Source organism: Mauremys mutica, unplaced genomic scaffold (genome assembly GCF_020497125.1).
Source record: "Mauremys mutica isolate MM-2020 ecotype Southern unplaced genomic scaffold, ASM2049712v1 000557F_np12_obj, whole genome shotgun sequence".
NCBI lineage: Eukaryota > Metazoa > Chordata > Testudines > Geoemydidae > Mauremys > Mauremys mutica.
Window position 1 is genome coordinate 180150 of NW_025423004.1, and position 10185 is coordinate 190334.

Genomic DNA, 10185 nt, shown 5'->3' on the forward strand with positions numbered 1-10185 from the left:
CGCCTGCTCTAACCCACCAGCCCCCACTCCCCTCCCAGCGCCAGGGAGAGAACCCAGGAGTCCTGGCTCCCAGCCCCCCCTGCTCTAACCACCAGCCCCCACTCCCCTCCCAGAGCCGGGGAGAGAACCCAGGAGTCCTGGCTTCCAGCCCCCCCCCCCTGCTCTAACCACCACTCCCCTCCCAGAGCCGGGGAGAGAACCCAGGAGTCCTGCCCCTGCAACTCTCTAGGGAGAGGGTGGGCGGGGCCTGCTCGGTGGTGACAGGTTGCCTCTGGCCAATCAGCGCCCCGCCTGGCCCGTAGGCGGAGTCAGCCTACAGGCGCTTTCCGTCCGCGCCATGGCGCCGCAGGACTACAGCTCCCAGCGCCCTCCGCGCAGGAAGTCCCGCCCCACGCCGGAAGTAGGGTCGTCGCGCCGCTAGCCTGGGGCTGGGGGGACTTCATCTCCCGGCGTGCCCGGCTGGGGCGGAGGGGCGAGCGCGCCCTCGTGGCGCGGGGGCTGCTGGGAGTTGTAGTCCTGGTCCGACCGCATGCGGGCGGGGGGAGCCGGGCCGCGGACTCCATCTCCCGGGGTGCAGCGCGGCGGCGGCGGCGGCGGCGGCGGGGGGGGGAGCCAAGGGGGCGGCCGGGCGGGGCGGGGAGCGGAGTCGGGCGGCACCGGACGGAGGGAGAGAGCGGCCCGGGGTGCGAGCCCCGCGCGGGGCGGCGAGGCCATGGCGGAGCCCAGCCCAGAAGGTGCGTGGGGGGGGGGAACAGCCGGGGGGGCACTTGGGGGGCACAGTGGGGCCGGGGGAGACCAACTCGGGGGCTGGGGGGGGCTCAGCAGTGTGTGGGGAGGGAGAGATCGGAGCTGGGGGGGCAGAAAGGGGGGGCTGTGTGGGGGTGGGGGGAGACCAGCTGGGGGGGCTGGAGGAGTGGGGGGCGCTTGCCCTGGGGCGGGAGCTGGAGGAGATGAGGGGGATCGGGGGGGGCACAGGCTGGGGGGGGGAGACTGGCCCGGGGGGGGGGGGGCTGGCTGGGAGAGACGGATCTGGGGGGGGGGGGGAGACTGGCCCGGGGGGGGGGCTGGGAGAGAGGGATCTGGGGGGGGCACAGCGTGTGCGGGGGAGACCGGAGCTTGGGGGGAAGAGGAGAGCTGGGAGTGGGGGGGGGATCTGGAGCTCTGCCTTGGGGGGGAGCTGGGAGGGGCAAGGGGCGCAGTCGGGGGGCCGGGAGAGGGGGCTGGAGGGGCACAGGAGAGGGAGAGAGCCGGGAGTGGGGGGGATCTGGAGATCTTCCTTGGAGAGGGGGGGGCAAGGGGCGCAGTAGGGGGGCCGGGAGATGCGGAGCTGGGGGGGGCACAGCGTGTGGTGGGGGAGAGGTGAACTGGGAGTGGGGGGATCTGGAGATCTGCCTTGGGGAGGGGGGGCCGGGAGCTGGGGGGGGGGCAAGGGGCGCAGTAGGGGGCCGGGAGAGGGGGAGCTGGAGGAGATCTGGGGGGCACAGTGTGTGTGGGGGGGAGCCCGGAGCTGGGGAGGCGAGCGGGGGGGAGGGGAGGGGCGCAGTAGGGGGCCGGGAATCTGGAGCTGGAGGAGATCTGGGGGGTTGGGGGGGGCGCAGCGTGTGGCGGGGGAGAGTGGCCCTGGGGAGCTGAGAAGCCGGAGGAGATTTTGGGGATTGGGGGGCACAGGGTGTGGGGAGGGGAGACTGGCCCTGGGGAGGGGGAGCCGGAGGAGATCTGGCGGGGGGCAGAGTTGGGGGGGAGCCCGGAGCTGGGAGGGGGGCGGCAAGAGGCCAGCTGGGGGTTGGGGGGGGGACTGGCCCTGGGGAGGCGGGGTTGGGGGGGCCGAGAGGAGGCAGGAGGGGGGAGCTGAGGCGCCGTGTGTGTGTATTGGGGGTGCACAGCGGTGGAGGGGGGGTGGGGGCTCGGGGGAGTACGGCGGGGGGGGTAGGAGACGGGGGAGTAGGGAGAGGCGTGAGACCGGTGTTGGGGGGCAGGATCGCGGGGTTGGGGGGCTCGGAGGAGCTGCGGGAGAGCTGACCGCCGTGGGGGGGGGAGATTGGGGGGCTGGGGGGAGGCTGGAAGGAGCAGGGGGGAAGGTGGGACTGGCGGAGGGGGGGAGCGAGAAGTGGGGTGCTTGAAGCGGAGGGGGGACGGTCCTGGGGGGGGGAGGCAGGAAGGAGAAGCTGGAGGAACCGGGGTGAAGGGGGGGGGGAAACACGAGAGGGAAACCATGGCGAAAACCTCTGCGGGGAGGGGGGCGGAGACAGGAGCTGGAGACTTGGGGGGGGGGCTAGGGAGGGGGGCAGCCGGGGGATGAGGAGGGTGCCCCAGAGCTGGGGTGGGGGTTGTTCAGAGGCTGGGGGTGCTGTCCAGAGGGGAAGGGGCAGCTGGAGTTGCAGGGGTGGGGGGGGGGGAGGCTGGCTGCCGCCGGAGGGGGGGGCTGTTTGGTGGAATATTAACCATGGAGCTGAGCCGGGGTGGGGGCTGGGAAGCCGGGGAGCTGTGGGGGGGGGAGGGAGACTGGGCTGTGAAGGGGGGGCACAGAAGCAGGGAGATGGGTCGGGGGGGGGGTGCTAGGGAGCAGTGGGGGGGTTGGTTGGTGGCGGGGGGGAGGGGAGGAGTTGTCAGTGAGGGTGGGGCAGCTGAGGGGGGGAGGAGCTGGCAGTGGAAGGGGGTGGGGGGGGCTGGGAGGGGGAGGAGCCAGGGGTGAGGGGGAGGCAGGCCACGCCCCGAGGTCCTGGCTGGAGAGGGGGGAGGTTCCCCTCCCCAGGGGCATCTTCTCTGCAGCCCACCGCATCCCCCCCCCCCCGCCAGCTCTTTACCTGGGGGCTTGGTGAGGAAGAAGTGTGGGGGTGGGCTGGGTGGGGGTGTCTCTGTCCCGGGGGGAGGGGCTGAGGTGGGGGGTGTCCCTGGGTGGAGGGAGGAGTGGGGTCTCTCCCCAGGAGAGTTGGGGGGACAGGGTCTTGGGTTGTGTGTGTGTGGGGGGGTGAGTGAAGGCCCAGCCCCCCAAGTCTATGGGGTGGTAGGATCCCAGACACTGGGGCGGGGGGTGTCTGAGAAGGAAGGCTGCTGACCCCAGACCGATGCGGGGGGAGGGGGGGAGAACCCCCCAAACTTACCCGCCCCCCCTTTATTTTCCAGACCCACCCCCGAACCTCAAAGCGGAGACGCAGGTGAGTCCGGGCACTTCCCTGCCCCCCACACTGGGGTCCCACATGAGGGTGGGGGGGCAGAGGCCCCCCTCCTTGCCTGAGGCCCCTCCCCCCTCCCTCTTTGGGCGTGGCGTGGGGGTGGGGGTGGCCCTGGGGGTTGGGAAGGTCTGTTCTGTTGCAACCACGTCCCATCACAAACACTTGGGCATGTGGCCGCTGCAGCCCCTCCTGGCCGCGGGCACTGGACCCCTCCCGGAGCCCTGGGCGGGGCGGGAGAACCCAGGAGTCCTGGCTCCCAACCCCCCCCACTCCACTCTAACCCACCAGCTCCCATTCCCCTCCCTGAGCCAGGGAGAGAATCCAGGAGTCCCGGCTCCCAGCCCCCCTGCTCTAACCACCAGACCCCGCTCCCCTCCCAGAGCTAGGGAGAGAACCCAGGAGTCCTGGCTCCCAGCCCCCCCTGCTCTAACCACCAGCCTCCACTCCCCTCCCAGAGCCGGGGAGAGAACCCAGGAGTCCTGGCTCCCAGCCCCCCTGCTCTAACCACCAGACCCCGCTCCCCTCCCAGAGCTGGGGAGAGAACCCAGGAGTCCTGGCTCCCAGCCCCCCCTGCTCTAACCACCAGCCCCCGCTCCCCTCCCAGAGCCGGGGAGAGAACCCAGGAGTCCTGGCTCCCAGCCCCCCTGCTCTAACCACCAGACCCCGCTCCCCTCCAAGAGCCGGGGAGAGAACCCAGGAGTCCTGGCTCCCAGCCCCCCTGCTCTAACCACCAGACCCCGCTCCCCTCCCAGAGCAGGGGCGAGAACCCAGGAGTCCTGGCTCCCAGCCCCCCCTGCTCTAACCACCAGCCCCCGCTCCTCTCCCAGAGCCGGGGAGAGAACCCAGGAGTCCTGGCTCCCAGCCCCCCCTGCTCTAACCACCAGACCACGTTCCCTTCCCAGAGCTGGGGAGAGAACCCAGGAGTCCCGGATCCCAGCGCCCCCAACTCTGACCGACCAGCCCCCACTCCCCTCCCAGAGCCGGGGAGAGAACCCGGGAGTCCTGGCTCCCAGCCCCCATTGCTCTAACCCACCAGCCCCCACTCCCCTCTCAGAACCGGGGGGAGAACCCAGGAGTCCTGGCTCCCAGGGTCTAGTGTTTAGAGGGTTGGGGGTGCTGGGAGCCAGGACACCTGGGTTCTCTCCCCAGCTTGGCCTTGCTGTGTGACCAGCGTCTCGGGGTGCGATTAACCCCTGGGAGGCCCTGACGCAAGGGCGGGGAGGGGGGGCAGCACTTAATTCCCCCTAACCTGTCTCTGTTTTCAGCCCCCCGAGAAGCGGCGGCGAACTATCGAGGACTTCAACAAATTCTGCAGCTTTGTCCTGGCCTATGCTGGCTACATCCCATCCACCAAGGAGGTGAGCGACCCCCTTAGGCCCCACGGGCCTGTCCCCTGTAGGGGGCGCCGGCTCCCCCCCGGCCCCAGGGCAGGGACTGGCTGGCTCAGGGGGGCGGGGAATGGGGCAGGGGCCTGTCCCCTCTAGGGGGCGCCGGCTCCCCCCCGGCCCCAGGGCGGGGACTGGCTGGCTCAGGGGGGCGGGGAATGGGGCAGGGGCCTGTCCCCTCTGGGGGGCGCCGGCTCCCCCCCCCGGCCCCAGGGCGGGGACTGGCTGGCTCAGGGGGGCGGGGAATGGGGCAGGGGCCTGTCCCCTCTAGGGGGCGCCGGCTCGGGGTGGGGAATGGGTCGGTGCCAGGGGCACTCCAATTCCCAGTCCTATCGGGATCTACTACATGTCCCAGCAGGCCCTTCTGGGAGCCCCCCCCCAGAGCACAGGATTCTGGGAGATGTAGGCTTTTCCATAGGCCCCTGCCTTGTTTTCTGGCCTCAGAAAACTACAGGTCCCAGCATGCCCTGCAGCCCGGCCATTTAGCTAAGAGGCTGGAGCAGGGGACTGTGGGAGCTGTAGTGTGTTGTCAGCCCGGCTGCCCAGAGGACATGTCCGCACGGGCGGGGCTGGCCAGCAGCATTGCATGGTGGGACGTGTAGTCCTTCCGGCCGCCCTGCACGAACGCAGGCCTCTAAGTCTCCCAGCCGGCTGGGAATGGTGCATGCTGGGAAGCGCGGCGCCCGGGGCCCGTTGCATTCTGGGAGAGCGGGCAACGCCCTCTCCTGACCCGGGCCGCAGTGCGTGCTGGGAAAGACGCCCAACGCTCACCCCTGATCTCCCTCCCCCCACCCCAGGAGAGCGACTGGACCCCTTCGGGCTCCAGCTCCCCCCTGCGCCCGGAGAGCGTGGCCGACAGCGACGGCTGGGAGTCGACCCACTCGGACCTGCACACCATCGAGACCTTCGTCAAGAAGGCCAAGTCCTCCAAGAAGAAGGCTTTCCGCCGCCTCAAGGCGGACAGCTCCCTGCTGGAGAAGATGAAGCTGAAGGACTCCCTCTTCGACCTGGATCCGGCCGGCCGGCCGCCGCCGGCGCCGCCCCGGGCCGGCCCGCTGGGGGACAAGCGGAAGGAGAAGCGCTGCCGGCGGGCGGGGGGGGCGGCCCCCGAGGCGGCCCGGCGCGGCCGGGGGGACTCGGCGGGCGAGAAACGCTCGCGCATCAAAAAGAGCAAGAAGCGGAAGTTGAAAAAGGCCGAGAAGAAGCTCAAGGCCTCCCTGAGCGAGACGGACTCGGAGGAGGAGGCGGCGGGGGCGGGGGGGGCGGCGGCGGTGCTGGGCCGGAGCGGGGAGGAGGAGGAGGCGGCCCCCTCCCCGGAGGAGCTGCTGCCCGAGGGCGGCTTCCCGGAGCCCAAACTGGGGGGCGGGGAGGGCAAGGACTGCGGCAGCACGGAGACCAGCCAGGACGGCGACGGCAGCTCCAGCGAGGGGGAGATGCGGGTCATGGACGAGGACATCATGGTCGAGTCAGGTGAGGGGGCCGGGGCCGCCGGGCCTGTTCTCCCAGGGGGGCCGTGGGGCCGGGCGTGGGCGGGGGGGGGGTGGCGCTGCGGGGCGTGCTGGGGCGGCGGGAGGGGAAGGCGTGGTGACGGACGGGGTGGAAGGTGGCCCGCCAAAACGTTGCTCCGCCTCTGCTCCCTGCGGGCTGGTGCTGGGAATGGAACCCAGGAGTTCTGGCTCCCAGCCCCCCCTGCTCTAACCCACCAGCCCCCACTCCCCTCCCAGAGCCGGGGAGAGAACCCAGGAGTCCTGGCTCCCAGCCCCCCCTGCTCTAACCCACCAGCCCCCACTCCCCTCCCAGAGCCGGGGAGAGAACCCAGGAGTCCTGGCTCCCAGCCCCCCCTGCTCTAACCCACCAGCCCCCCCTCCCCTCCCAGAGCCGGGGAGAGAACCCAGGAGTCCTGGCTCCCAGCCCCCCCTGCTCTAACCCACCAGCCCCCACTCCCCTCCCAGAGCCGGGGAGAGAACCCAGGAGTCCTGGCTCCCAGCCCCCGCTAATCTAACCCACCAGCCCCCACTCCCCTCCCAGAGCCGGGGAGAGAACCCAGGAGTCCTGGCTCCCAGCCCCCACTAATCTAACCACCAGCCCCCACTCCCCTCCCAGAGCCGGGGAGAGAACCCAGGAGTCCTGGCTCCCAGCCCCCACCGCTCTAACCCACCAGCCCCCACTCCCCTCCCAGAGCCGGGGAGAGAACCCAGGAGTCCTGGCTCCCAGCCCCCACTAATCTAACCACCAGCCCCTACTCTCGATGACAGTGTAGACGTTCTCGTCCCGCACGAGCCACTGGTCGTGGGGTGGAGCGGGTTGAAGCGAACCGGCCAGGGACAGGCAGACAGGGCAAGACGACGCGAATGGCTTGAAACTTTGGGGCCGTTAGCGTCGCGAGAGACCAGCTGAAGAGCTCAGACTCTAACTGGATGCTGGGTGGGGAAACTGAGGCACGGATTGTGCCAGGGGTCTGCGGCAGGGCTGGGAACTGAGCCCCGGGGGTCCCGAATCCAAGCCCGCTGCCGTCGTTTGAGTGGCGAGGGTGTATTCAGCCCTTCCGTCGTCAGGCAGATGATACCTGTTTCTCCAGGCCCCACGTCCCTCCCAGAGCCGGGGCTGGAAGCCAGGAAGCCCGGCTCCCGGCCTGGCTTTGTGAGGGGCCGTGCCCGGCTGTGGCGCCTCGGGGGTGGAGGGGAAGGGTCCCTGCGCGGTAGCCGGGGGTGCCAGCCACATCGGGGGGCGGGACGGACACCTGGGGCTGGAGTTGGTCGTGCCCTGAGGGCAGGGGGAGCTGTGATGCCGGTGGGGCGGGGCTAGGCTAGGCATAGGGGGGTGAGGGGGGCGGGGCTAGGGGAGCTGTGTTCCCAATGGGGCGGGGCTAGGAATGGGGGTGAGGGGCAGGGCTGGGGGAGCTGTTCCCCCAATGGGGCGGAGCTAATGGGGGTGAGGGGCGGGGCTGGGGGAGCTGTTCCCCCAATGGGGTTTGGCTAATGTAGGTCTGGGGGTGAGGGGCGGGGCTGGGGGAGCTGTTCCCCTAATGGGTCAAGGCTAATGGGGGTGAGGGCGGGGCTGGGGGAGCTGTTCCCCCAATGGGATTTGGCTATTTAGGTCTGGGGGGTGAGGGGCGGGGCTGGGGGAGCTGTTCCCCCAATGGGATTTGGCTATTTAGGTCTGGGGGGTGAGGGGCAGGGCTGGGGGAGCTGTTCCCCCAATGGGGTTTGGCTATTTAGGTCTGGGGGTGAGGGGCGGGGCTGGGGGAGCTGTTCCCCCAATGGGATTTGGCTAATGTAGGTCTGGGGGTGAGGGGCGGGGCTAGGGGAGCTGTTCCCCCCATGGGGTTGGGCGACTGGGGGTGAGGGGCGGGGCTAGGGGAGCTGTTCCCCCTATAGGTCAAGGCGAATGGGGGTGAGGGGCGGGGCTGGGGGAGCTGTTCCCCCAATGGGGCGGGGCGAGTGGGGGTGAGGGGCGGGGCTGGGGGAGCTGTTCCCCCAATGGGGCGGGGCGAGTGGGGGTGAGGGGCGGGGCTGGGGGAGCTGTTCCCCCAATGGGGCGGGGCGAGTGGGGGTGAGGGGCGGGGCTGGGGGAGCTGTTCCCCCAATGGGGCGGGGCGAGTGGGGGTGAGGGGTGGGGCTGGGGGAGCTGTTCCCCAACGGGGCGGGGCTAGTGGGGCTGAGGGGCGGGGCTGGGGGAGCTGTTCCCCCAATGGGTCAAGGCTAATGGGGGTGAGGGGCGGGGCTGGGGGAGCTGTTCCCCCAATGGGTCAAGGCTAATGGGGGTGAGGGGCGGGGCTGGGGGAGCTGTTCCCCCAATGGGGTTTGGCTAATGGGGGTGAGGGGCGGGGCTGGGGGAGCTGTTCCCCCAATGGGGTTTGGCTAATGGGGGTGAGGGGCGGGGCTAGGGGAGCTGTTCCCCCAATGGGGTTTGGCTAATGGGGGTGAGGGGCGGGGCTGGGGGAGCTGTTCCCCCAATGGGGCAGGGCTAATGGGGGCGAGGGGCGGGGCTAATGGGGGCGGGGCTGGGGGAGCTGTTCCCCCAATGGGTCAAGGCCAATGGGGGTGAGGGGCGTGGCTGGGGGAGGGCTAATGGGGGTGAGGGGCGGGGCTAATGGGGGCAGGGCTAGGGGGAGCTGTTCCCCCAATGGGGCGGGGCTAACGGGGGTGAGGGGCGGGGCTGGGGGAGCTCTGCTGCCCCCCGGGCTCTCCCCACCGCCAGGCCCTGACCCCCGGCTCGTCTCTGCCCCCCGCCAGGGGACGACTCGTGGGACCTGATCACCTGCTACTGCCAGAAGCCCTTCGCCGGGCGGCCCATGATCGAGTGCAACCAGTGCGGCACCTGGATCCACCTCTCCTGCGCCAAGATCAAAAAGACCAACGTCCCCGACATCTTCTACTGCCAGAAGTGCAAAGAGGGGGCCCGCAAAGCCGCCGCCGCCTCCGCCGCCGCGCCGGCCCCCCGGGGCGGGGGGGAGCCCTAGGGACCGGGCCCCACACGGCCGCCGAGCTGGACTCTCCTCCCCCAGCCCCCCGGATCGCCCCGAGCGGAGGGGAGATTCGCCCCGACATCTGTGTGTTCACGTTAACCCCCCCCTCCCCCGGCGGACGGGGATGGGGAAGTGAAACCGAGCGGATGGGGGGGGGGGATTGGGGGTGCTCCCCCCTCCGGCCCCCCTTCCCGGCTGTAAATATAGAAGGAAAGTGGAGGGGTTTATTTTGTGTGTTTTTTTTGTTTTTAAATCTCCCCCCCCCACCCTGGTTTCCTTTTTAAAATGGAGACTTGACTCCTGCCCCCCCCCCAATAGGTGGCAGAAGTGGGGTGCAGCGGAGGGGGGGGAGAATCAACAAAGAAGGGGGGGGTGTTTGGTCATTTTCCCACCAAGGGACCTGTTTCGGGGCCGGGCTGGTCGCCCTCGGCCGGCCCCCCACCAAAGCAGCGAAAGGGCGGGGGGGCTGTCGCCGGGCGAGGAGCAGCGGGGGGGGTGCTCTGAATAGACGGGTGCAGTTTGAAGAGTGGGGGGGTGCCCCTAATTAACAGCTGCAGCGTCTCCTCCCCCCACCCCGAAAAGGGAGACCAGATCTCAGCCCCCCCCCTGCCCCCTCCAGACGGCTCTTTAATCTGTGTTTCTTTTGTGGGGGTGGGGGGGTGCAGTTCCAACCCCCCCCTTTGTTTTAATAATATTTTGCAGCTTAAATGTAAATAAATAACGTGGACCCTTTTGCGTTTGTACAGGAGAATGGAGCTGCCCTCTTTTCTACGGGGGTGTGTGTTGTGGGGCCTTGTTGCCCCTAGGGGGTGGAAGCAGATGCCCCCCGGGCACTCACAAACGGGGGGTGGGGGGAGCCGGGGCTTTGGCCACGGTTGTCGCCCGGACGCGAGCCCTCGACTGGGAAGCGGGAGCAGGGAAAGTCAGCGTCGAGGTTTGCGTAGGACCTACTGTAAACATCCCTTCCCACCTCCTTGTCACAGCTCACAAAGCTCCAGCGACTCGGCTCCTGTGTTTCAGGCTGGACCCCATGGACAGGAGGTGCTGTGTGTGTGTGTGTGGGGGGGGAGGTAGTGGGTCCCCCCTGCTGGGAGAGGCCACTGGGGGAGCTCAGCCGAGCCGTGTGGCCGCTCTCTGCCTCAGTTTCCCCTCGGGTCAA

At 69.9% G+C, this 10185-nt stretch overlaps 1 protein-coding gene across 1 annotated transcript; it reads left to right on the forward strand.

Moving 5' to 3' along the window:
• Positions 1-337: 337 nt before the first annotated feature.
• On the forward strand, positions 338-9758 carry PHF23 (PHD finger protein 23). Its single transcript, XM_045000646.1, has 6 exons — positions 338-400; positions 620-734; positions 3124-3155; positions 4439-4531; positions 5356-6028; positions 8794-9758. The coding sequence occupies exons 1-6, from the start codon at positions 338-340 to the stop codon at positions 9018-9020; spliced, it is 1203 nt and encodes a 400-aa protein (XP_044856581.1). The 3' UTR covers positions 9021-9758.
• Positions 9759-10185: the final 427 nt, after the last annotated feature.